A 25,311-nucleotide genomic window follows, 5' to 3' on the forward strand; every position below is an offset into this window, starting at 1 on the left:
ACAAACTTAGTTTTTGCTCAACAGCACATAAACGCGACAAACTTCCTGCTTTCTCCCATAAACATCTATTAGTACGCTCACTAGGTGTTGGAACAGTTGGGATGGAAACATTTTGCTTGCGGATATTGCGTATCATACCTTTCCTCTCTTTTTTTTCTCTTTTTCTTTCTCTTTCTCCCCCTTCCTCTCATTAGCGAGTAAAAGCGAGAATTTGTGGATGGCAAACGATTTTTTAGTCTCCAGTCTTTCGAGGAAACTGAAACTTTCAAGTAAAGAAAATGAGGAGAAAGAAAGGCTTTTATTTGATCAGTTGCTCACAATATCTTAGTCCAGTCTTTGCAACATTTCGAGTAGCATCCAGAGCAGGATCCAGTTGAAGAATAAAAAGCCTTACTTTTTGGTGTTGTGACCTGTGATTTTACATTGTCTCCATTGATCGGCTATCAGTGAAATGCACCAGTTTTATTCAGTTATGTCATTGATAGCTTTCTGTGTTGGTGTTACATCTGCAGGTAAATGACACTCTTTTCATTTCCCAAGTGCCAAGTTATACACAAGAGGTTGGCAACTGAAAATGTTTGGGCAATGGTAAAGAAGGATGGGAACAGAAATTTGTTTTCTTAACCACTACTTTTCACTGAGAACCTGTTGAGTTGCCAACCTCTTTCGTGGTTGCACATGTAGTTATTCCCAACTATTGAAAATCACTCATTTACCTATTTTCATATCAGGAATTGTGGATCGAATCCAGTACAATCCCATCAAGTCTTTTTTCCAAGGCACAAAAGGAGCTGATGCGTTTCAAAGTCAACACAACATTCCTTACGAAGCAGCCATCTTTGATGATGATATACTAATCAACCACTTTCAAACAACTAGTGACTATGAGAGACCAACAAGCACATTTTCCAAAGAGCCATCTACTATTAGCAAACTCAACAGAAGGCCATCACTTTCAAGACGTAGACCACAGTCTAGCACAAGACGTAAACCGTCAACACTACCACAGTCTAGCACAAGACGTAAACCATCAACATTACCACGGCGTTCAAATACTAAGAAGGTCGACGTATCCCCCATTCCCGTCACAGGAGCTCATGCCGTAGTCGGTACCCACTTCGGCGAAATATCCATTTTTACCAGCAATGGGCGTTTATGGCTCAATGCTACCAGCCTAGAGAGGCCTGTGCCACTAGGAGCTGCCAAGGACAGCGATTCCATCTCCGTTGGCAATAAAAACGCCAATGAAATATGGGTCAATACAACCAGCTGGTATAAACTCGTCTCTCTCGATGACGTAGCTGCTGGGCGAAGGCCTGTTTCGCTTCCCAAAGAAAAACGCAAGCCCGTGAAAGTGGATAGCGACATTGTTGAACGGAGACCACTGAGCAAAGGAAGCATCTCATCAGATTTTGTCACCCGGCCACCTATCGTTCTGCCGGAAAAAGGAACTTATCAATATGGTCTCTATTGCAACAAAATTTGCTGTCAAAAGAACAAATTATTAACACATTATTCTTTATAGATACTTGCGGACTAAACGTTGTTCTTCCCTTAACGGCTGATCGTATCGTCTTGAGAGAACAAGGAATTAAACCAAACTACAAATCGACAGGATTCCCGCATGAACGTGATTATCCTCTAGTGTGTACTTGGAATATCAAGGTGAAATTATATGAAAATGCCATTTGTTATTATCAGTTGATGTTAATCAGTTCTTTTTAAACGAATGGTAGGTTAATAAAGTCTGTCGCCGTGCACGCATTACCATGAAGGTGGACGAACGCAGTCGCTTGCCTGATGTAGCAGGATGCATCAAAGGATATCTTCAAATATCTCCGTTCATGAACCAAACCAGGTATGATAATCGGATTGTTACTCTCATTTTGTTTAACCTGATGGAAAGAAATCAACTGTATTTTGAAATCATTGCACAAAAGACTTTGCGGTCGTATTGATAGCATTCCGCCCTACCATTGGTACGTTGACGACCAACAACCCAATGATGTTATCATTACCATGAAAAACATTGGAATCAACGATGGCTACTCAGAGGGCTTGTCGTTTACCCTTCAAGGTAAAAGAAACAAGGAACCTTATTGTTATCCACTTAATAACATGTTAAAAAAAAAAAAAAATTGAAGGTGAATGTCTGCCAATTGAAAGAGGAACGTTTGACGTTGACAAGGAAAATGTTGAATCCAATACCAACTGGATGGATCGTCTGGTCAAAGAGATTGCAACGACAGGTTATGGAGCAACGTTAGCTGACAGTAGCGTGAAATTAACACCCAAGAAACCCAGTTTGTCGGAAGTTCATCCTGACGATGGAAAGAGACATGTAAACTCAACCCATGTGCCTGCTGTTCCTATCGATCAGATTTTTTACGATGCTATCTCTTATATTACGACGCTATTTTAAGTCTGAATTATTTAACGACTCCCCGAGAGAATAATGATCTAACCCAAATATTTAGATTCCGTGTTATGCAAGTCCTGTTTTTTCGTTGTTGACTTGTATTTTTGACAATTCATTTTGTTATTGCTGCGTATTAATATTACGGCAGAGCCTTAAATTTATGTGGAATTGGCAAGTGTAAGGCAAAATCTAAAAGAACGGCGAAATTAGTCTACAAAATATAAAATATACGCATTCAGCATAGTCTGTGAAAGTAGGCTGATTATCAAGTGGTTAAAATAGAGAATTTCACAGGATACCATATGTGAAGTTGACGGCATTCTCAAGACTTGAAGATCTCAAGCCCTTAGCGATCTGGGACATCCCGTCTAGTTGTATTACGTCCTATATTTTACAATCCAACTTTGTTATTTGCTTTAGGCATTATAGGTAAGTATCGTACAAATTAAAAAAAAAAAAAAAAAAAAAAAAAAAAAAAAGAGTCCAGGTGATGCACCTTCGAGACCACTGGAACGTGAGAAACGAAAAACAAACCAAACATTCGGGAACACCTAGTTCATACTACGGTTGTCCAATGACTTTCTGGGTACATAAAATGCAAATGGAAAAAAGCAATTGCTCGACCCCGTCCTCAACCAGTATCGATTCAGTCTTGGAATCATTGCAATCGACTGAACAACTTGCAATTTGGCTTACCGAATCACCAAAACTAAAGGTAAATTTATGTGATTTTAATAAATTGTTCTCCTCTTGTTCGGATTACGGCTTATTATGAATAAAACATTTTATTTCATTTATTTTTCTTATCATTTCCAGGCAAAAAAAATGCGTCAATCATTCCTTGTGCTGCTTTTGGGTTTTCTAGTGGCCGTTTCTGTCACTTCAGCCGGTAAAGGTAAACTCAGAAAATATCAAAGCATTAAAAGTGGAACGTCGAGAATGATCTGTTGATGGTTAACGTGATATTGTGCTTTCAAAACCCAGGATTAAAGGAACGAATCCAGCGAATACCGAATCCCATTACGTCATTTTGGCGTGGTTTGAAAGCAGGAAGTAGCAAAATCGAAAAAGCCACTAACCGAATCGTTGGAAATATCGGGCACACCCAGTCTCCAGAGCCTCGGATAACATTGGAGCCTTTGGAAGAAAACAATCCAAGCAACAAGGAAATAGTTAGCGTTACCAGCTCGTCACATTCATCGCAGAACTCCAACGGCCAAGGCACTACGACCTATTCGCACAACTCGTACACCTCAACCGTCGACGGAGAAGTTGTTGAATCGTCCTACACCAGTTCAGCTAATGGACTGGCCAACCAACTATATAATCAAAACAAAATCAGTAAGAAAAGATCAAATGGCCTACCTATTGAGGTCATTTCCTATTGAAAGGAAACTGATTAACTTTGTCATTGAAATCAATAAAAATTGTGGTAGATTCCTTCAAAGGCACAATCGTCGTTCCAATTTCTTCGAATCCAGATTACAATAAAAAAGTAACCGTCAAATCACCCAACTTCCCATACGGGCGTTCCACTCCGGTCACCAGTACGTGGAATGTTAAAGTAACTATAATATAATAATCACCTTGACTTGTCCACTTGTCCTATATAATGCTGTTTTGAATCACAGGTGAGGACAAACTGCCGACGAGGGTTGGTTACGATGAAAATTGACGAACTTAGTCGGCTGTCAGATGAAGAGGAATGTTCCGAGGGATTCTATAGGGTTTCACCTTTCATGAAACAAGCCAAGTAAAAACCTTCATGGTTAGAAATGCAGTTCTAGATTAAATGTTAATGTTATGTTTTGGAATGAAAGAATCTGTGGTCGCGTCGACACCGTTCCACCATTCCAATGGTACGTGGAGGGTCAAGAACCAGAAGATGTTACCATTAGCTTGAAACACAATGGACTTAACGATGGGTATTCTGAAGGCTTGGGTTTCAGTCTTAAAGGTGAGCTAGAATAAGACTGAATTATTTCATATTTGAACTAACCTTTTTGTGGAAAAAAAAAATCTAGGTGAATGTCTTCCCAACGATTTTGATATGACCAGAGGCAAAGCCTTGAAATCCTATAGCAGTTGGCTGCAACAGCTGTACAGAGACTCTGCAACTTACGGTTTTCCTACTGTGGTAATACCGGGTTTCAGTTTGGCCAACGTTGCTTTGCCAGAAACAACTACTGAAGGGGACTCGACTGATTCGTTGTACATTGCTCCTCCTCTGCATCATGGTTTCGAGCCACCTATACAACCAATATCTCCAGACCAATTATGGAAACCAACATTGAATCTCAACAATCCGACGAATTTGCCGATTGTCTCAACTACTTATGCAGAAACTACTCCAGCAGCAGTCACTTCTGTTATTCAAACGTCAACTATTTCCCAGCAACCGCCGTTACCAGAAGATGCCACAGACTATTCCAGTAATGATAGTATGGAAATGTTACAAGTACCAAACGTCCCTGTTGATGAAGACCTGGGCGATGCAATTTCGTATATTACAACGATCTTGGAGAAGCCACTCAAGGCACGTAAACCATTACCAAAGCAGTAACACTATTTGACCTACAAAACATAGCCATGAAAGTTCCAGTTGATTGAGAATTGATAATCTTTAGCTAGACGTTTGCAATCAACGTCTAAACTTGTTATAAAGTTGGCTTATGATGTACTCTCACTTTGTATAATATCACGCTTCAATAAACCAACATTTTTTCCTATCATGACCATTCCTCAATGTGCTGAGAAACTGAAGCTAAACAAAGAAAAATCAACAAAAGTAAAGACAGGGCGCCAAAAATTGCATTTCCCTTGAAATTGGTTGAGATTGCCGAAACCCGTTTCTCATCCCCCTATTGAGAAACAATGATGGCCGACTTCTCAATTTTGACCAATGGGGTACGAGGATTACACATGTAAGGGATGATTAAAGAAACACCGCGAAACTGCCATTACATTTGTCGTCGAGAGCAGGTCTAGGCAGAAGTTATGGCAATAAGTCTTCTAGTTCGTAGTTCCTATAAAGCAATGTAGTAAAAGTTCGTCAAGTAAGGTATCGTCCCTACGTTTTCTTTATCTTTGCTCTCTAAAGTGAAATATTATTAACTAATAAAATTACCAGCATTTATTGTTGGTTGAGAATGTCATGGGGTTGTGATTTGAAAATGTGCTACAGTCCATCATTTAGATAAGTCTTTCTATACTTTGATCAAAATGCCAAATTGTTAATGCCAAAATGATTTACTAGCTATGGCTGGTTTCTGTTTGTCATAGTGATGCTATAGAAACTGGAACCAGTTGCTACTTCTATATCTGTTTATTTAATAGAATGAACTTGCTGCTGCATATTCAGGGTAATGGGAAATCTCGTAAAGTGATAACACAAGTAAGAGAAGTAGAAGGGACCAAAAAAATTTTTCGATAATTTTCTAAGCTTTCTGTTGGACTATACCTAATTAATCTTTAAGATTAAGTTTCTGTGGATAGAGCTAATACCTGTGCTGGATGGATGGTCAATGTTGGATCTAATCTTTACGTGTATAGCTTATGTCATTCAGTAAATGGCATGTAATATGCCTTGCAATGAAAGATTTTATGTTCTAGTTCTATAAGCCGATTAGCACTAAAATGTAGCAAACAATACTTTTGATGGTTTCAGGTTTGACTCATCACCTCTGAATGGGCTGATTTTGTGTAGAAACTAGCCAATCTATGCATATCTTTAGGGTCAAATGCTGCTACAATGACCTAGTCTCTTCACTGAGGTCAAATTTCTTATGAAATGTCACCTAATCCTGTAAACAGGGCAAGGAGTATTCCGAGACAATACCAAAGGTAAAACATTTACTACACAAGAAATTTTTTAAACATTAACATTTTGTTTTCTTTATGCTCTGCTGAATTGTTTCAAGCTAAGCAACAATAAAATGTGATTAGGAAACTGATTTGGGACAAACTAGTGTTGCACGGCTGCTGTGAAAAGAACACAAACGGGCCATCTCTCAAGTAAACAACGTTTACTTTCTAATCCAGAAGCGTAACACCTTAAGATGGAATCCAATCAGGTTGGTACGCAGCCGGGTAAACACAGAAATGTGGTTATTCCCTGATGAGCTTAAATGGATCCCAAAGCAATCATTTCGTGCAACGTATAGGTGTGGTAAGAATTTTATTGGTTTTTTTTTTTCATTTTTTAAAAATCCGCTTTAGAGGAATTAATTCTCCTTTTCCCCTTTGAAAGTTTTCAGTTTTACGCTACCACCGATTCAGGCCTCATGAGGATAAGGTAAGTTGGCGATTTGTTAATACATTAAATATGGATTGTACCTTGTTTTATTTGATTTTTAAGTGATACAACTGGCCACCCTTCCGTCGAAGACTTCATACCGACCAGAATAATGCAAATAAAACAAAGGGATGTACAGCAGGGATTGATCAATGCTCTTGGGATAAGACGTCTTCTATGTCGTAATTATTTTTGTAATGATGTTACGTATAAGCGGGATGTTAATCCATAGCAAATGAGATTATGTTTAATTGGGTTGGAACTTGCAGAAAGAGGCTGAACATCTGGCTCGATATGTTTCAGCTATTGCTCGCCGTTTGCCTTGGCTGAATTTCTAGCAGTATTACGAAACGAGAATTTTCTACAGAAGTTAACGTTGAAATTTTTCTTTCTGATTTTTAGAAAAATTATAAAAGCCAACATCGACATTCTTAGATGTTCTGTGCTTATTCTCCTGAAATTGTAGCTTTCGAAGGAAATACCTAAAATAGTAAAGCATTTCCCATCTACGGTTAGATTAAATTATCGTTTGCGTTCTCTGTTCATTGTCACTAATATTTCGTTCTCGTCCGATTGCCTCGGTCGGAGAACAACAGTGAGAAAGAATTCCATATCCCCCCTTCGAAAAGAATCGTTAGATATCCTGTTGAAGTTATGATAGAGAATTTGTTTTTATGCGTAAATCACGAATCAGCTATAATTTAATATCATTCTTACGAGCTACGTTAAGATTTAAGAAAAAAAAATTTACCAAAAAAGAAGCCTCTTTTATGTAATTTTTTTAAAGCTAAGAATTAGCACTTGTTTGACTAGGCTTGTTAATTGCCCAAAAAATTCCTTTTCACAATGAATATTAATTTTTTCTTTGTTTTTATTTAGAAGGTAATGGCCATTACTTCTAGACGGCTACACAGTCCAGTTTAAACAGGAATTCGGATTTGATCCATGACTCCGACGCGCAAGCAATCCACAAGGCAAGTCTGCAAACTTAAGATAATCATATGTCTTAAAGCTCAGCAAAAATTTACGCACAAGTTTATTTTTGTGCAATATCTCGTACTGTGTGAGAATGTCAAGCCCAAACTAGAGTGAACATGGTCAGGTAACAAACTGAAGGACAGATGGAATAGAGTTTTAAAAAAGAGGACTGTGCTGAGAGCAGGAATCTAGTTGCTGCCATTACATCGATTGTGGCAATTACGGCTTATAGGCAGTCCTGTATTTGTAGGCTAATTAAAATAAGGACAAAAATAGAAGGTTTTTACTATGACGTTAAACCGAAAACGTTCTCAGCTCTTTCACTTAGTATGGGAGTTGCGTGACTTTCGTAAGGTAATAGAACCCCTGAATGTAGGCCATCCCTATGAAATGAAGACCCTCTACATGGCATTCCGTGTCTGCTCTATTCATTTAGCAATTTGATCGAAAATCAAAATTGATGTTACTTGTTAACACCGAGAAAATTGCTAAACGCTATTTTGCATTTTGTCGCATTCTTAAAATATTTTTGACTGTCCGTTACATAGAGGGAATACTATGAATTTAAAAAAATGCTCGAAACATGTCCTTTCTTTTTGTAGATGAGAGAGCATCCTCCCATCCGGAAAAATGGACACGAAAATTGATGATGTCCTATTTAATATCGGGGTGCTTTCCTTTACGCCTATATAGTGAAAAAAGAAAATAAATAAAAAAATAGGGAAGGGAAAGAGAGGACACAGGACGAGCCAAAAAAAACTGATTGGAGAAAGCCAGGACGTGGTAGATAATCGTCACCATTGAAGAAAACACTAGGAAAAAAGCGATGGCTTTGTTTCAACTGCGTCCAGTATTCTTTCAGCCTCCGACGAATTTGAATCACCAACTAGAAGCGACATTTCCCAAGTCGGGTAGTGAATCAACAAGCTGTAGGCTAGATTCTTAGCTATTGACCAAGAAATCAAGTTCCCTTGAAGTCTCCGTCTTTCTTTGGACCCTGGTCATTGTGCTTTTACGTATTCAGTCGTGATTGGCAGTTGTTATCTAACCTGTTTTTTTTTTCCTTTCCAGATGGTTGAAATGCGTCAATCATTTCTCGTCCTTTTATTCGGCCTCTGTGTTGTCGTTTCCATCACTTCAGCAGGTACGATTTTAACTTGTAAACGAATTATAAACATTGAAACGTGGCAATGATTGAAGGCTATAAATGATTCATGTTGTGATTGTGACAGGAGTCTTCAAAATCCATTCGCGTATCACGAATCCCATCACGTCGTTCTTTGCCAACGCGAAAACCAATTATGTAAACAAAACTCAAAGCACCAACCTGGGAAATGTAGTCGACTATGTGGGCTATTTCAGTGCTACGGATGACTACAAACCTTATTACAATACGGAAGCTATTCTATCGCATACGCACGCTCCTTCGTCATCGGCATACATCGCTGGTTCGTCCATTCCTATTGCCCCACCCAAAAGAGGAACGTACCAATATGGTAGGGATCCACTCCAATCAACTGGTTCACGTATTTTTTTAGTTTAACTGGATCACGTTGTTTTTTTTATGGCAGATACATGTGGGAGCAATATCGTTGTCCCGCTGACTTATAATAGGAAAATCTTGACAGAGCAAGCCATTAGACCTACATACAAATCGACTGATTTTCCTGCCGGACGCACCTATCCATTGGTTTGCAATTGGAATGTCCAGGTATGGCGAACTTTTTTACTGTTTTCCTCGAATTTCAAGTCTAAAGTCTGAGCATTTTATTAGGTGAGTAAAAACTGCAGTCGTGCTAGAATCACAATGAGAGTTGACGGCCGCAGTCGATTGCCAGATGAAGAAGGTTGCTCAAAAGGATACATTCGTGTCTCTCCTTTCATGAAAGAAGCCAAGTACGAACGAGCGTATTTGAAATTGTTTAACATTATTGACCTGACATTTCCATACAATGCAAAAATTTAGGATTTGTGGGCGCGTCAATTACATTCAGCCGTATTATTGGTACGTAGAAGATCAAAAGCCGGACATTGTCACCATTACCATGAAAAATATTGGCCTGAACGATGGATTCTCTGAGGGATTCTCTTTTACCTTGTCAGGTGGGTACATAATTTGCGTAATGCGATCGAATTCAAAATGCCATTCTGATTCCTTTTAGGCGAATGTCTTCCGATTGAAATTGGCATAAAAAAATTCGATGTCAACAAGGAAAACGCAGGATCAAACAGCCGATGGATGTACCGTCTTTTATCGGACTCTGCTGTATCTGGTGTTCCTACGGTAGTCATTCCAGGTGTCGTTGCCAGCACGGATAACAACCCGGTACCCGCAAATATCCCGCAAGCTGCAAATAATGGCCCGAAATTTCCTCCAGTTGACACAGGTAACGATGCCGAGATGTTGATGCTCATTCAGAAAAACAAAGAGCGTAACCAGACAACGACAACTACCACGACATCGACCACAACCACTACCGAACCGACTACTGTGACCACTACCACCCCTACGACAACAACTACGAAACGCCCCATTCCTGATTTTGATCTTGAAACTCCCTGGGATGTCCTCAAACCTTCAAAACCAACACCCCGACCACCTCCATCAACTCCTTCGACGAGCATAAATGTTTCGAAACCTACTGTCCCAACGTCTTTGTTAAGTGAGCCTAAACCTCATCCTATTCTCAGCGTCAAGTTCCCTAATCGCGTCCAATTCACGTCTACGACGATCTTCCCAACGAGTACAAAACCTACCAAGAAACCGGTCGACACCACTTTTGATCTAGAAACACCATGGCAAACGCTCAAAAACCAATCCATGCCATCGACTACAATACCTCCTGTTCCCACCAGTACCACCAAAGCTGCAACTCCTTTGGCCATAGTTCCCACAACAGAATCATCCATCACCATCCTCAAATATAACCACCGCAACCAATCCATCTCGACTTACAAACCTGACCCACAGCCTTCCACAATTTTGCCTCAGGGCAGTACAAATGTGAAACTCCCTGTTGCGGTGACTCATTCATCCTACCCGAGTCGGCCGTCCTTGTCGGAAATTGATTCTGAAAAGGACACCGATGACGGGGAGTCTGATGCATTAATTGTAGAAAACGAAGAAGTGCCCGACCTACCTGTTGACCAAGTTGTGGACGATGCCTTATCGTACATAACTACACTATTAGATAATCCGCTATTACAAAAATCACTGCCGAAAAAACCTTTAAGAAAAAAGGACAGTCCGAATCTGGTAGTATTCAAGGGTTTCAGTAACTACCCTTCAATTGCATAATAATCATATTCACGAAATATTACAAATTATTCATAAGAAAAAAAGAGGTTAACATTATATGAGTATGTCGTTCCGTATTATTGAAAGACGTTACTGTTATTTTATTGTTGTATTATTGTTATTCATTAACATTTGGAAAATACTCTGCCAATTTGATACCGAACATGGTTTTCTGGCATCATGACTAATTGTGAAATAAAACAAGAATTTAATCTAATAAAGGAATTGTCAGTTCAACATACAGCTGCTTTCCTATTTTTAAAACAAGAAAAACAAAAAGAACAGGATGTGACGGCTACAATAACAGAGGCTTCGGATTTTCATTTAAAAAGGTATCAGTTTCCGATTCTACCGCTTAATTTTTCACATAACTGAATTGTACTTTTTTTCTTTTAATGATTTTATACAGTTTTGGATTGATATTGCGGGATTTTCTCTCATAAAACCCTACAACATCCGCACACACTCTAGGCTTAAACCCCGACACGGATGGATGGTTATGCGTCATTAAATACGAAGATGCGATCATACAGAAGTGCTCTATGCCCATCTACCGTTGGTAACATGTAAGATTTTCTTATTCCGTTTGTTTTTTCGATACGCCGAGAAGTTTGAATTTCAGTTATTGAAATATGTCGTTGATGGAAATAACAAAGTTGCAGAAAGACAGCGTTGTGCTGCGCTTAATGGCGTTCAGGCCAATTAGGGTTTATAATAAGCATCTGAATTATGAACCAAAATCACGTTTAACAGGAAACGTTATGTGAACAGTATTGTACCGTAATTCTATTTATTGGCGGTATGTGGAGAAAGTATTCGGTTGAATGACTGCCTTGACCATAAAAATCTTTGGGATGGGAAAACGGAGCGGGTCGGAATCTCACTTTTTACTTTTATTTTTACCGGTGTTAGGTTGACGCAGCGCGCCAATACGTGAGAACCAAGAGGCACAAGGAAACCAAGTTTATACTGCCGTCCGTGTAGTTTTTGCTTGCGACTTTTTGAATCAAACTGGGAAAACGACAAGAAGAAAAAAGGCAATGACTCGTTTCCGTAATTGTCCAGTCTTCATCCAACAGCCTCCGAAGCCATTCATTAAGCAGCTCTACGTATTGACTAAAAGTGGACAGAGTGGCATCAGTTCTTTTCATTTGGAAATGTCGTGGATGTTCAATATGCTTTTACTCATAATTAAAAAGGTAAGACTAAACTCATTTAAATGTTCTTTTATTTGTGGAGTTATTGCCATAATAATTTTGTCTTTTAATTAGGCAGTGCATCATCCTTTCTCCGTCTTGTTAATCGTGTACGCCGTCATTTCTCTCACTTCGGCAGGTATCGTTCATCTGCGTTTCTAAAGCACGAAATAATTTATTTGGTTAAGACACGTAATATTTGATGATATGCAGATGCAGAAGTTAAAAAAAAAAGTTTTAAGCATTTGTTCTGTAAATTTCAAAATTCGGTGGAATTGACGTCCAATGTAACCAATCGAATGAATTTAGGTTCCATAGGAAGCCGAGTGCACAATACGGCAGATCTGCCACACTTTAAGTTGTCAATTGGAAATTATGACGAAAATTTAAACCCGAGTACCAACCATTATCGGCCGATTCGCTTCCGTCCAGTTCGTGTCCGCCCAATTAAAAGCCCGCGCCCAGTGAGTTGGAATGAATACGGTAGGTTTCCTTGTTTTCCATAATCACTAAAAATTATTCTCAATAGCAACGTGGGAAATCCAGAAGTAAAATTTCAATCCGAAATATTTGAATAGATGCATGTGGAGGCAACATCCTTGTTCCATTGTCGAACGATCGAAACATCTTGATTGAACAAACCTATAAATCAACCGATTTCCCTTCTGGACGCACCCATCCTTTAGTCTGTTCCTGGAAAGTTGAGGTTCGTATAAGACGACTTTGTTCTTTGGTTGTTTTTAACTATACCGACATCATCGTCTTTTTCCCATGACAGGTGAGCAATACAAATTGCAATCGTGGCCTAGTCACGATGACGGTAGACGAACTGAGCCGGTTGTCGGATGAAGAGGGATGTCTCAATGGATATTATCGAGTGTCTCCGTTCATGAAAGAAGCCAAGTATGTACTTCAATTTTCTTTTTTTAATTTATTGACGGAGAAATTATTTTTAAATTAAAGAATTTGTGGACGCATTGGAACTGTCCCGCCTTTCCAATGGCACGTTGATGACCAACAAACCGAAAATGTCACTATTAATTTGAAGCATATCGGCCTCAATGATGGGGATTCTGAAGGAATGTCCTTCACATTAACAGGTAAAAAGGCGAATTTAAATTAGAAAATGTCAATACCAATTACCCTTTTGTATTAAAAATGAAAATAGGTGAATGTCTCCCTAACGAAGTGAACGTCACCATCGACGGTTCCAGGATGAATTCCAATGGTTATTGGGTGGCAAAAAACCCTGAGGATTACGGTGTACCCACCGTAGTATTATCAGCCGACGAACCGAATGATAGCCAACTCTTGTTGGATACTCGTGAATTGAAAGAGGATCCACCTGAGTCTCTTGCAACAACAACATTATCAAGCTTAGATGTTAAACTGGGGTTTAGCATGGATTATTACCGTAATCGCAAATCAACTGGCCCTCAAATTTCAGAAACACCAACGACACCCTCCCCAACACCCACTGCTCGCCCACCGTCTCAAATGAAATCAACTTCTTTGACAACTCGAGTGACGAAACGGCCATCTAATGGCAATCCATCGACAACCATTCGCCCACCTACTAGACGGCCATCTACCCCAACCAAGCGTCCAGTTACCACGTCAAAGCGTCCAACGACTCGTTCTCCAATCAAGAAAAATTCAATTACCAAAAGCCCTGTTACGAAACGCCCAGTAAGCCGCCATCCGCCAGCCGCTACAAAAACTCCGGCGATTCGTGTTCCAACGACCACTATCCGGCCCGCAATTAAACGTCCTCCGACGAACAGTCCAGCACCCAACCACCATTCCGAGATTCCGTGGCTCATATTGAAGTCTCCTCAACCTGAGCATGAATTCTCCTCCTCCGTCATATATTCACAGCAGCTAGTTGATCACGCTCCTGTGAATAAAATCACACCAGTGACGTTGAGCAGTAAAGGTGAAATCCCTTGGCTTATTCTAAAAACCCCCCATCACAACCAATTGCTGTCAAAAGTTGATCCGATTGTCCTTCCAGCAACTACAAAGAGCCCACATACTAAAATCCCTACCAAAAGTGTTGCAAAGATTCCTCCAAAGAATCCCACGAAAATTAGTGCAAAGACTCCTTCGAAAACTCCTTCTAAAACTGTAAAAACCCCAACGAAAAGTACCACAAGAACTCCGTACACAATTACTACTAGAAGTCCTTCTAGAAACCCAACAAGAAATCCCACCAGAAGCCCAACGAAGAAACCGGTAACGAATCCTGCCAAGATTCAAACGAAAACTTCTATCAAAAATTCTGCGGAAACTAAAATCCCTACTAAAGATTCTTCTAGAAATCCTCTAAAAAATGCATCAAAGAGCTCAACAAAGAATTCGGCAAAGAGTCCAACAAAGAGCTCAGCAAAGAGTCCAACAAAGAACTCAGCAAAGAGTCCAACAAAGAACTCAGCAAAGAGTCCAACAAAAAGTCCAACAAAAAGTTCGGCAAAGAGTCCAATTACAAGTGCTTCTAGAAATCCACCTTCCGAAACTTCACCAATCAACAATCCGCCTGCACAAGACTTATCCGACACAAAAACCAAATGTCCATCGGCATTTAATCTTTCAACTGCAATCCATCCCTTTACACGTCGTCCCTCAGTTAGGATTCTACCACCGAGCTGGGATCAGTATGGTACGATAATTCAAAACATTGTAGTTCTTAAACCCTTTGCGATCCATTGGCATTTAGTGTCAAGTTGCATAAAATTACCAGTTAAATTTAAACATCTTTATGTAGATACCTGTGGTGGAACCATCAATGTGCCTTTATCTTTTGATCGACTATCGTCCTACGAGTCTTCTCAGTTCCCAGCTGGGCGCAACTTTCCTCTTATCTGCACGTGGACGATCAAGGTATCAACATTGAATTCAAGTTGTAATTCATTAGTACAATTAGCTATTCGGAAATGTTAACAGGTGAGAACAACCAATTGCAGTCGGGGACGAATCACTTTAAGGGTTGACGGACGCAGTCGTCTGGCTGACGTAAAAGGATGCACCAAAGGATATTTTAGCGTTTACCCATTCCTCATGCAAGCAAAGTACTTTGACATTAATATTGAAATTTCTAATTTTTTCTGACTGTCCACTTTACCATTTAAAAAGAATCTGCGGTCGTATTGGAATCGCTGCACCTTTACACTGGTACGTCGAGGATCAGCAGTCCGAAGAAGTTACCATTGTTATGGAGAACATTGGATTAGACGACGGTCGTTCGGAAGGCTTTTCATTTAGCCTTCAAGGTAAGTGGGCACCAAAAATCAAATAAAATGGATGATGATTAACATTTTAAATCATTTCTCTAGGCGAATGCATTACGAATAAACCAGATAAAGCCAAACTTGATGTTGACGTGGAAAATTTCTGGTCCCACAATCGTTGGATGAATCGATTGTCGGAGGACTTTAGGACAGGAGACGGTCCCAGGGTGATTGCGCCTGGCGTATTTGCATCCACAATAACGCAGGAAATCGAAACTGATGACACACATGTTTCTTTGGACTCTATCGAATACGATGACTACAGCGATGTGACGGAGGCCACTACCCTCCAACACTCCATTACCAGTAAACCTTGGACAGTTGTTTATCCAGAAGATACCACCTCTCCTGCGGAACCAGAGCAACTGTACACAACTGTTCGTCCTTCAACCACGACATCATCTTATCATGAAATTCCATCTACGACAGCTCCTCAAGTCACTCGTCGTTCAACAACAACTACAAAGCAGCCAACGACTAGGACGCAACCAACAACTACAAAGCAGCCAACGACTCGTACTGCTATTACCAAACGCCCAATTACTTCGACCACTAGTACAGAGATTCCGTGGCTCATTTTGCAATCTCCCGATCCTGATTATGCATCGATTGCCCGCCCTAAATCAACTACAAAATACCCGGTTGTCGTTCATCCAACTACAAAACGTCCAACTGTTCCTCATCCACAAACTACCCCTCCAGTAGTTACTCGCCGACCAACTACACAGCATCCCGTTACTAGGTTCCCTTCAACGAATGGGCGACCAACTATCACTACCCGATCTCCACCGACTACAACCCGTCCGGTTTCCACTACCAGCATTCCTTGGCTTATTTTGAAATCTTCCTTTTTGAACCAAACCAACCACTCTTCGACAGGTATGTTTTTTTTTTTCGTTTCCAGATCATGAAAAAAGGAATAGTTGTGAATTTTTAACAAAAAAGGAGAGTAATTGAGCAGCGTAGTAATAATTAGATCATTTTCTCCCATATTTTTAAACTTTAGGCAGCAAAAACACGACGAACACCGCACAGCCGTTGAAGAGACCGTCAACAGAACCAAACGTAGTGAAGCCACCGATAGGATTTTATAACACCGAATGGCACACTGACAGCTCATCAACTTACGTGCCAACTTTGAACGGTGGTCAACTTCGAGTCGGTAAATTATCCAAATAACCAAAAACGTTTAAAAAAATGTTTACTGCATGAAATTCTTTTGGGTTTCTGATCTAAAATGATAGATACGTGCCAAGGAAACATAGTTGTACCCATGACCTCTGATCCGAAATCACACAAAGAATTCGTCACTTTGAAATCGACATGGTTTCCCTTTAATCGCATCACTCCGCTTATCTGTTCTTGGAATGTCAAGGTATTGCCACGGAATCAACGGATCCTCGTTTAATTGTTATGAAATAATATTATGGTGATTACAGGCAAGCAAAAATTGTCATCGGGGCATCATTACTATGACTATCGATGAACGCAGTCGACTAGCTGATGATGTGGAATGTCTGAGAGGATATTACCGGGTGGCTCCGTTCATGAATGATTCCAAGTACATATTAGTATTCATTTAAAGCTTTTCAACTATTCTTTCTTGAGCAGATGTCAATGATAATTCGTTGGACCTTAACAGAATTTGTGGACGTGTCCACACTGTTCCAGCCTTCCAGTGGTACGTTGACCATAGTCAACCGGAGGATGTCAGCATTATCTTGAAACATGTAGGACTCAATGACGGCTATTCTGAGGGCCTATCTTTTACGCTGTCAGGTCAGTTTACATCAATAAATTGTACTACAATTGTTAAATTACATCTCGTTGCAACCAAAAGGTGAATGTCTTCCCGAAAAATCGGATTTGACGAAAAGTAAAGCCATTCATTCCTACAAGGACTGGTTGCAGCAGCTCGCAAGTCAATCTCGCAACCTTGGAGTTCCCACAGTGATCGTACCAGACGTCTATTCCACAAGCGCTAGTGGATCATCCTTGTCGGATGCTTATCCAGAGGCTAAAACCGATCCTGAAGATTTCTCTAATACTTCATTAGCAAAACAAAGTCCAGAGACATCTCCGATCACTGCTGCGAAATCGCCCGATCACATTCTTTCCCTGTCGTCGTTTTATGCTAACATCAGCAGCGCTGATGGTATTCATTTTCCCGACGCTTCCAATGACGATCTTGAAGATCTTTGGCTAATCCTGCAATCTCCAAGTTCTAGGCAATCTTTACCTATACCATCAGAAGATGAATCCAACAATGTAAGTCTGGAAGTTTCCAAAACACCCAATATCCCTGTGGATGACATGTTTGATGACGCTCTGTCATATATTACCAGGCTGTTAAATGAAACGAAAAAGATAAGTAATCCACTTAAGAAGAGACAGTAGTGGCTTGTCGAAGAGCAAATATGTTAACTCTTGTATAAGTCAAAGATTCTAAAGCATAATATGTTTCGATGAGTTAACTAAGTCTTCTAATATTATGCAAAATCATCCAATGGGAAGGCAAAAGGCTGATATGTTATGTTGGTGATGGTCTTAATCGGTATTGGTTTTCGTAGATAAACTGCAGAGTTCTTTTTTCCTTTGTGTACATACGGTTCATTCTTATGTGTGGTGATCTGCTTTTTCTTTAACTTCTGTTGGATTCGTAAAAAATATGATTAAATAAATCAAATGATGCAGAAAGTGCTCTTTATTTTGTTTTCGCCTAGCAAAACCATTTTTGAAAAGTGCTATTGCTACCCAGATATGACATGGTGCTACCTCCACCCTTTTGTTCCTAACAAAATACAATGTTTCTTAAATAATTAAGTGATCCGATAACAATGCTATAGAAAAAAATCTTATTTTCTCTTTTTGTAGAAACATCAAATATTTTCAGTGCCCCAATTTGTAACAAATAATTCTTTTATTAAAAAAAAAATTTATGGCAACAATTATGCAAAAGGCAACGTCTATTCAAAATGGCCACCAAGCGGGAAGAGAAGGTAAAGGCCAAACGGCAAAAGGCGCGCATTATCGAGTTGACCATTGTCGGAGGTAGAACTATAGTTGATGACTACGTTAGGAATCTAGAAACATCGGAGGAATGTTAATTAATATAGTGACTGCATTGCTACGTGAAAACGTTCAGCTAACATCCGAAAAATTCGTAATGATGGTGGCATGGTGAATAAGGATGGCAGCATGACAATCGAGACATCCAAACTACACCATTATTGGTATTTTTAAGCTCTGTATTGCAAATTATCAATTTATGAAAAACTCGGTTTTCTGAATTATTAAATGCTGTTTGCCATCTATGTTATTCTCTGATCTGTCGATGTTGTGTTCTGCCACCAGGAAAGAACCATTCTCTTTCTGCGTTTGTATGATTGCAACTAGTATACCAAGTTGAGGTTAATCCAACTGATTGATAGATTTGCAGTATCAAATAGGACAAAGGAATTGTTGCAAGTGTAAGCTAATGGAAAACTTGAACAATAGCTCCACAAGTGGAGCTTTTCATAGCCTCATCGTGTATAGGTATGGTAGAGTAATCATTGAATTATTTCAAAGTGTTTTTCCAAATCATGGATGTTTCTTGTTGTGGAGGTTTATACAGGTCTAGTTCAACATTAAAGTTGTCTTATAAGCAGCAAGTTCTACTTCCTACTATGCATTGGCTTAGAGTGCACTACAAGTACAGTTTGTGGTTTTAGATGTGTAAGTCATTGAAGGAATTTGCCATTGAAAGTTTATGGTAGGAGAGCAAAAGAAATGGCAACTATAGGCCTTCCAAGTTCCTAAACTTTATCAGAAACCTCAGCCAATTGCAATAATGCATTGCCTGAAACTCATTTTAGTTTTCCATCTGAATGGCACATATCCAGCAGTTTGAGACAAAAAAAAAGCTGTAGATACTTGTTCTACCATCCTTCCGTCGGTTTGCTGAGCTGGACCAATGCAGATCAACAGTTGCAAGTACAGCTCTCATTTTTTCTTCACTGCAGAATTACATAAATATTAATATACATGTTGTCTTCGTTGTCCCAGCATGTTGACGACGTTTTTGTCTGTGCCAAGAGGTCTCTGCGGCCCATTCTTGTATTTACAATAAAGGCTGAGCCTTCATCATAGCCACAAGGTAAAAGCTTTCGATATAAATTTACTGAGGCAGTTCTTTATATCCAGAACGCCTATTCAATTGTTGAAAGGCAATTCGTGCTTTAGAACCAGTAAACAAACTTGACAGCTTCCTTGCTTGGCCTCTTGACACTAGATGCCATGATCAATGGCCTGTGATCACTGTTGTGATAAATAGTCGATCTTTCAGAAGAATCGTTTTGAGCTAAGAAAAGTTGACTACATAGTTCGAAGTATTCAGTGATCTAGATTTTGAGAATACTTTTCTCAAGGCTTTCAAAAAATGAACAGACTGATGCCTTTTTTATATTAAATGTCACTAGGGGGGCTACCTCCTTTTTTTTTGCCTAATTGGTTGGTTTTGCATGCTTCAATAGAAAATTTTAAACATAGTTGATTTCAAATCCTTTTGCTGGTATTGAATAGAGCTACCTGCGTCGGCTAGTTCCCTACCGTTACAGTAGTTCGACACATATATCCAGCTCATATCTCACTGTACGTCTTTCTTTGCTGAAATAATTGTTTATTCCTTTTATTTAGGCAAAAATAGACTGCCTTCGTGGACGTCGAGAAAGCACCTTATGGCCCAGCAAATGTGGGTACCGCTCGAAACAAACAACAGTAGCACATGCAAGGTACATTAAAAAATTATTTTTAAAATGTGACGTGTGGGAACCTCAAACGTACCATATGTTATCTGTAAACGCAAGAAAACGAATGTTCTCGCATTCGTATGTTTTGATAAATTGTGGCAATGCGCGTTTTATTTTCTCGAATCACTTCCATTGTATCCGTTGAAACTACGAACCGATCACCATTGATGGTAATCCTCGAGCAAAGGCAGTATGTGAAGCTTAACAGTTTTTTTTTCTTTTTCAGGTGGTGTCCCGAAATCTTTGTACGTTTGTTTAAACGTAAAAACTGTACCTTGGGAAATAATAGTGAATACGGGTATTGAAGCTTTCTCTTCTATATTGGAATCAACCCACGTGCTCGTTTTATTTAAATGAGAAGATGCGAATGGATGATTTCGTGGTCGCGGCTATCAAAGACAATGGAACCTTTGCCCTCATTCCGGCTTCCGGTTCCCTTTCACACCAAGAGCAGGTCACCCTCAATTTCAAACTATTTTCAAAAATTAAGGTGTTGATTTTTTTGTTTCAGTTATTCTTTACCACTAACTACCTTTTACTATTGTAGACATGAAAGGGGTCGCAATTAAAGAAGTGGAAACACGGCGATATTAAGGCTACAATTCCATATCTACAAAAAAAGCTGTGCGTAACATTTAAGCCTCCTACAAATGGAAGACAACAATAAAAAGTAAGTCGTTCGACGACATTTTTAAACACTTAATCACGTGACTAAAGACCATGTGTGCATTTACGTAGTGTTATTGAAAAAAGAAAAAAAACGTGGACCAAACAGCATAAGCTCCGTGCCATTTTTGTATAGTAAAGAGGTAGGCCAAAACATAGCCCTCGGTTAATCGTAAATACCTTATTGTTCGTTTCCTTTTGCCGTCCAACAGTCAGTCTTTACCCAACCTGGGCCTCTGAAACATTTCAGTTGCTAAGAATATTTTGGGATTGTACACTATTTTCCTTACTATTTTTTATTTCTATTTAGGAGATAGTAACTGGCAGACCATGTCACAGCATTGTCTTCGAAGACGAGCATACGCCGGCAAGGTACATGTTTATATTTGCAGTTTCGGTTATGCTTTTTTTTTTTAACTGGATGATTTTATTTGCATTCCACATAGGCAGCAGGTATTCGCTACATGCTATTCGTATTGATTGTTAGCATATGGGCTGTCTCCTTTACTTGGGCAGGTATACCTCAATTAAAAACAATATATTTGATAATTAAATGATGGCTGTTGAAAACATTCACTTGTAGAAAATGCCCTGTATCTTATGTCGGACCACTGGTGGGCCTTTAAAAATGTTATGAATTACTAGAGTTCTGAAGTTTGGTTTCTTTTTTATAGGTTCCACAGAAAGCAAACAGCACAACATGAGTGTAACAGACCAACCAGTCACGGTGTCACCTACTCTGAATACCAGTCTGGCGACGGAATACAATACAGACTATTATCGAAACAATAACCGTCAAGCAACACGACGTCCAGCTACTAGACGTCCTGCCACCAGGCGCCCTGCTACCAGACGTCCAGTTACTAGACGTCCAGCAGGCAACAGTCGTCCACCACAGGCCAAGCCTACTATTGGCTGGGATCATGCTGGTACGCTTTTCATTATTTGATGCTTTCAATGTGCTTAGTGTGAGAGATTCATTAAGTGAATTGTGCGTAGATACATGTGGTGGTAATATTCTTGTTCCCCTATCGGAGGATCAGACGAACGGCTTGATAGAAGAAACTTACCAGTCGACTGGGTTTCCAGTCGCGCGTACCTACCCTTTAATCTGCACGTGGAATGTCAAGGTAGGTCTCTTTGTGAGCTGCTAGTAATGTTACTTCATTTTTTATTTTCGATGCATTTGCCAGGTGAGTAAGAATTGCCGCCATGCACGAATTGTTTTGAGAATTGACGAACGCAGTCGACTGGCCGATGATAAGGAATGTAATAAAGGTTTCTTTCGCGTTTTGCCCTTCATGAAAGAAGCCAAGTATGTAGACATTTTTTAAATATTACATTGTTGCATCACCTCTAAAATTATTATTGGGCTGTTTTGAATTGAAAAAGAATTTGCGGTCGCGTTGGTGATGTCCCACCGCTCCAGTGGCACGTTGAAAACCAAAACCCTGAAGTTGTTACAATTACCATGAGAAATGCAGGATTGGAAGATGACAAATCTGCTGGTTTCTCATTTTCTCTTCAAGGCAAGTTATTCATATCAATGTATTGAAACGTAAAAGATAATATTCCATTTCATTGATAGGTGAATGCCTGCCTTATCAATCCAACGTGACAACTAATGGGTCTATGAACACCAACAGTTTATGGCTCCACCAAATCTGGAAAGATTCGGCAGCGATGGGTGGACCTACGGTAGTCGTACCTGGTGTCAATTTGGCCAATGTTATCCCTTGGATGGAAACAGATCTCAATGATCTTGTCAATAGTAACACTGTGAAATCCACAAATTCCTCCGGATTTCCTATTTCTGGGAGTCTACCTCCAACTAGCACGTTACCTACAGTCACTGGCGTGGCTGATGTGAGCAATAATCTCAATCGACCGCCCACCCGTCGCCCTTCAAGTAACGCAATCCGAACTAGGCCCACACGACGTCCTAATCTGAGGCGTTCAACTACAACAGTTCGCCCAATAACGACCCGTCCAACCACCGCCCGACCCATTAGCTGGGATCAGTATGGTAGGATTCATGAAATTTTACATTGACATGCATTTTAAAATTTGGATTTTAAACAGATACTTGTGGTGGTGTCATCAATGTTCCTTTGCTATTTGATCGCCTCTCGTTTTACGAATCTTCACAATTTTTGAACGGGCGTAGCTTTCCTTTGGTCTGCACTTGGAATGTGAAAGTAATTAACTGTTGGAAACGTAGTCTCTCATAAAGAATTAAGGCTATAAATTCATGTGTACAGGTGAATCCACTGTGCCGCCGTGCTCGTGTTACCATGAGAGTGGATGTACGCAGTCGACTGGCTGATGTGGATGGATGCACAAAAGGATATTACACTGTTTCGCCGTTCATGAAAGAAGCCAGGTAAGTGTTGCGACGTTCTTTTTATATTAAAGCAGTATTGCGTTATGTAAAGTGTTGATGGAAAAGAATATGCGGCCGAATCGGAACGGTGCCACCTTACCAATGGTACGTGGACGACCAAAAACCAGAAGAGGTGACTGTTTTCATGGAGAGTGTTGGACTCGGCGATCACCGTTCAGAAGGATTGTCCTTTAGCCTTCAAAGTGAGAATGATTTCAATAATTGTGGGACTAGTCTATCATTGAATGATGGCTTATCAACAACATAGGTGAATGCATCCCAATCAGATCAGATGTGAAGAAGATTGACGTCGACATTGAAAATTATTGGTCCAACAGTCGCTGGATGAACCGATTATCAGAAGAATATGGAAAAGGAGATGGACCAAGGGTAGTGATTCCTGGTACATTCGTCTCAACCGTATCGCCATTGCCTGACAAGAATTTCATTGGCACACGGGTTCCATCAATGGATCCGGAAAATCAGTCTGAAATTCCTTGGTTGATCTTAAAATCACCTGATCGAAACCAATCCATGTCTACGGTATCGCTCTATACTGATGATTCAAATCATATTTTAGAGTCACCTAGCAACTCCGGCAGCTATGTGAATCCTACACCTGTCAGCGTCATTCTGCAATCCAGCAATGCCAACAAAGAGGTTTTTACGGCAAAACCAATCGCCGCAACACCAATCGTTCCCTTGGATAATGAAAACATTCCTTGGCTTATCCTCAAATCGCCTAATGAAACCCAATCAACGACAGTGATTTACCCATTGGTAACGCATCCGCCGTTGATTACATGGCGTCCGACGAGCCAAAGCACCTTTACTACTCCTTCGGTCACAGTTGGTACGTCGATACATCCGACTACTCTTCCATCCACCACTAGTCGTGTACCTACTAAAACTCCAACTACGTTCAAGGCATCGATCACTACTACCACGATGAAATCGACAACGCGCTCACCGTCAAATAGTACAAGTCCGCAATCCACGATTATTCGTCCGCCTACTCACCAGTCATTTGACACAGTTCATTCTTCTACCACCAAGAGACCTTCCACCACCACAAGTACCTATACTTCCAGCAGTTCGTCTACTACCAAAAATCCTTCTAATCCTTCCACTACCAAGAGTCCGTCTATTACCAAGAATCCCACGCTTAAGAATCCTTCCACTTCCAAGAGTCCGTCTAGTACCAAAAATCCGTCCACAACAAAGAGTCCTTCTACTACCAAGAACCCGTCAACTACGGCTAAAAGGCCTTCAACAATAGCGAAGCGTCCAACGACGGTGCGTCCATCTACCAAGAGCTCGACGACTACACGTCCTCCGTCCACCACGAAGAGCTCGACGACTACACGTCCCCCGTCCACCACGAAGAGCCATACTAGTACTCTCAACGAGAATTCCAAAGCAAGTCCAGCAAATATTAATTCAGATGATGGTATCCAAGAAGCCATTTCGTACCTCTCCTCCGTTTTAGAAGAAACAAAAAAGAGAAATAACTTACCTTCGTCTGAGAAGTGATTCAAAGTAGGATGCTCCAGTCGCGCCCCACCATTATGTGTTGAAATGTGAACCGGAGAATTTGGAATAGCTTCAGAGTTGTTGGAGACAAACTGATGGTTATGTATTTCAATAAGTTAATTCAATTAGACTACCTATTTATCTATTGTAAGTTTAAATAGTTTTGAGCTATAAAAACGTAATTTTTTTAGATTTTTTGGATTTCTTAATAATCGCTAATTAATAAACACTACCTGAACATTTAGTTCGAAATAATTATAACGCATAATCGTGCGTGGTAAATACGAGTTACCTTTTTTTTTTGTATTATTTAAGCAAAAAAGAGGCGGACTTTCCAATCCTAATTCCCCTAACTTTTATCTAAACACTTTTTTTTAATGACTTTGTACACAACTGCTTTGAAAGTCAGAGCGGGGAGTTGCTTTCTCTTCCGATAGAATCTTCTCCCACGCGCTCATTGGAATTGA

General features: G+C 40.0%; 5 protein-coding genes across 6 annotated transcripts; all 5 read left to right on the top strand.

Moving 5' to 3' along the window:
* The first annotated feature begins 282 nt into the window (after window positions 1–282).
* LOC130696553 (uncharacterized) lies at window positions 283–2,658 on the top strand. The gene is made up of 6 exons (XM_057519636.2): window positions 283–512; window positions 732–1,463; window positions 1,526–1,665; window positions 1,737–1,858; window positions 1,941–2,077; window positions 2,145–2,658. The coding sequence occupies exons 1-6, from the start codon at window positions 452–454 to the stop codon at window positions 2,420–2,422; spliced, it is 1,470 nt and encodes a 489-aa protein (XP_057375619.1). The 5' UTR covers window positions 283–451; the 3' UTR covers window positions 2,423–2,658.
* A 585-nt stretch (window positions 2,659–3,243) lies between these two features.
* LOC130696555 (uncharacterized) lies at window positions 3,244–5,127 on the top strand. 2 transcript variants are annotated; one of them, XM_059495438.1, is made up of 6 exons: window positions 3,244–3,314; window positions 3,404–3,760; window positions 3,856–3,983; window positions 4,051–4,172; window positions 4,240–4,376; window positions 4,444–5,127. In XM_059495438.1, exons 1-6 carry the CDS (start codon window positions 3,245–3,247, stop codon window positions 4,980–4,982), a joined length of 1,353 nt encoding a protein of 450 aa, XP_059351421.1. In that variant the 5' UTR covers window position 3,244; the 3' UTR covers window positions 4,983–5,127. The 2 variants fall into 2 exon arrangements, with proteins under 2 accessions (XP_059351421.1, XP_057375622.1); XM_057519639.2 differs by having other exon boundaries at window positions 3,244–3,308.
* A 3,401-nt stretch (window positions 5,128–8,528) lies between these two features.
* Window positions 8,529–11,166, top strand: LOC130696551 (mucin-2-like). The gene is made up of 7 exons (XM_057519634.2): window positions 8,529–8,691; window positions 8,763–8,835; window positions 8,924–9,187; window positions 9,263–9,402; window positions 9,466–9,587; window positions 9,658–9,794; window positions 9,854–11,166. The coding sequence occupies exons 2-7, from the start codon at window positions 8,763–8,765 to the stop codon at window positions 10,987–10,989; spliced, it is 1,872 nt and encodes a 623-aa protein (XP_057375617.1). The 5' UTR covers window positions 8,529–8,691; the 3' UTR covers window positions 10,990–11,166.
* An 863-nt stretch (window positions 11,167–12,029) lies between these two features.
* LOC130695878 (mucin-5AC-like) lies at window positions 12,030–18,046 on the top strand. The gene is made up of 16 exons (XM_057518943.2): window positions 12,030–12,188; window positions 12,261–12,324; window positions 12,399–12,668; window positions 12,764–12,891; window positions 12,964–13,088; window positions 13,149–13,285; window positions 13,354–14,844; window positions 14,950–15,065; window positions 15,129–15,253; window positions 15,318–15,454; window positions 15,518–16,351; window positions 16,479–16,634; window positions 16,717–16,847; window positions 16,912–17,033; window positions 17,115–17,251; window positions 17,313–18,046. Exons 1-16 carry the CDS (start codon window positions 12,030–12,032, stop codon window positions 17,867–17,869), a joined length of 4,689 nt encoding a protein of 1,562 aa, XP_057374926.1. The 3' UTR covers window positions 17,870–18,046.
* A 3,117-nt stretch (window positions 18,047–21,163) lies between these two features.
* On the top strand, window positions 21,164–25,048 carry LOC130696547 (uncharacterized). The gene is made up of 11 exons (XM_057519628.2): window positions 21,164–21,300; window positions 21,375–21,444; window positions 21,603–21,857; window positions 21,928–22,058; window positions 22,122–22,243; window positions 22,321–22,457; window positions 22,517–22,954; window positions 23,011–23,126; window positions 23,190–23,311; window positions 23,378–23,514; window positions 23,580–25,048. The coding sequence occupies exons 1-11, from the start codon at window positions 21,259–21,261 to the stop codon at window positions 24,842–24,844; spliced, it is 2,835 nt and encodes a 944-aa protein (XP_057375611.1). The 5' UTR covers window positions 21,164–21,258; the 3' UTR covers window positions 24,845–25,048.
* Window positions 25,049–25,311: the final 263 nt, after the last annotated feature.

This window comes from Daphnia carinata, chromosome 5 (genome assembly GCF_022539665.2).
Source record: "Daphnia carinata strain CSIRO-1 chromosome 5, CSIRO_AGI_Dcar_HiC_V3, whole genome shotgun sequence".
Lineage (NCBI taxonomy): Eukaryota > Metazoa > Arthropoda > Branchiopoda > Diplostraca > Daphniidae > Daphnia > Daphnia carinata.

What these genes read in the sequence shown, in the direction of transcription:
- LOC130696553 (XM_057519636.2), top strand. Translation starts at nt 452, where the DNA reads ATGCACCAGTTTTATTCAGTTATGTCATTGATAGCTTTCTGTGTTGGT. An exon ending in AAAAGGAACTTATCAATATG is followed by an intron (nt 1,464 to 1,525) that starts GTCTCTATTGCA and finishes TATTCTTTATAG; the next exon opens with ATACTTGCGGACTAAACGTT. An exon ending in CCGTTCATGAACCAAACCAG is followed by an intron (nt 1,859 to 1,940) that starts GTATGATAATCG and finishes ATTGCACAAAAG; the next exon opens with ACTTTGCGGTCGTATTGATA.
- LOC130696555 (XM_059495438.1), top strand. Translation starts at nt 3,245, where the DNA reads ATGCGTCAATCATTCCTTGTGCTGCTTTTGGGTTTTCTAGTGGCCGTT. An exon ending in TGTCACTTCAGCCGGTAAAG is followed by an intron (nt 3,315 to 3,403) that starts GTAAACTCAGAA and finishes TTCAAAACCCAG; the next exon opens with GATTAAAGGAACGAATCCAG. An exon ending in CCTTTCATGAAACAAGCCAA is followed by an intron (nt 4,173 to 4,239) that starts GTAAAAACCTTC and finishes TTGGAATGAAAG; the next exon opens with AATCTGTGGTCGCGTCGACA.
- LOC130696551 (XM_057519634.2), top strand. Translation starts at nt 8,763, where the DNA reads ATGGTTGAAATGCGTCAATCATTTCTCGTCCTTTTATTCGGCCTCTGT. An exon ending in AAGAGGAACGTACCAATATG is followed by an intron (nt 9,188 to 9,262) that starts GTAGGGATCCAC and finishes TTTTTATGGCAG; the next exon opens with ATACATGTGGGAGCAATATC. An exon ending in ATTCTCTTTTACCTTGTCAG is followed by an intron (nt 9,795 to 9,853) that starts GTGGGTACATAA and finishes GATTCCTTTTAG; the next exon opens with GCGAATGTCTTCCGATTGAA.
- LOC130695878 (XM_057518943.2), top strand. Translation starts at nt 12,030, where the DNA reads ATGACTCGTTTCCGTAATTGTCCAGTCTTCATCCAACAGCCTCCGAAG. An exon ending in AGTGAGTTGGAATGAATACG is followed by an intron (nt 12,669 to 12,763) that starts GTAGGTTTCCTT and finishes ATATTTGAATAG; the next exon opens with ATGCATGTGGAGGCAACATC. An exon ending in TCTGCACGTGGACGATCAAG is followed by an intron (nt 15,066 to 15,128) that starts GTATCAACATTG and finishes AAATGTTAACAG; the next exon opens with GTGAGAACAACCAATTGCAG.
- LOC130696547 (XM_057519628.2), top strand. Translation starts at nt 21,259, where the DNA reads ATGTCACAGCATTGTCTTCGAAGACGAGCATACGCCGGCAAG. An exon ending in TATTGGCTGGGATCATGCTG is followed by an intron (nt 21,858 to 21,927) that starts GTACGCTTTTCA and finishes AATTGTGCGTAG; the next exon opens with ATACATGTGGTGGTAATATT. An exon ending in TTTCTCATTTTCTCTTCAAG is followed by an intron (nt 22,458 to 22,516) that starts GCAAGTTATTCA and finishes TTTCATTGATAG; the next exon opens with GTGAATGCCTGCCTTATCAA.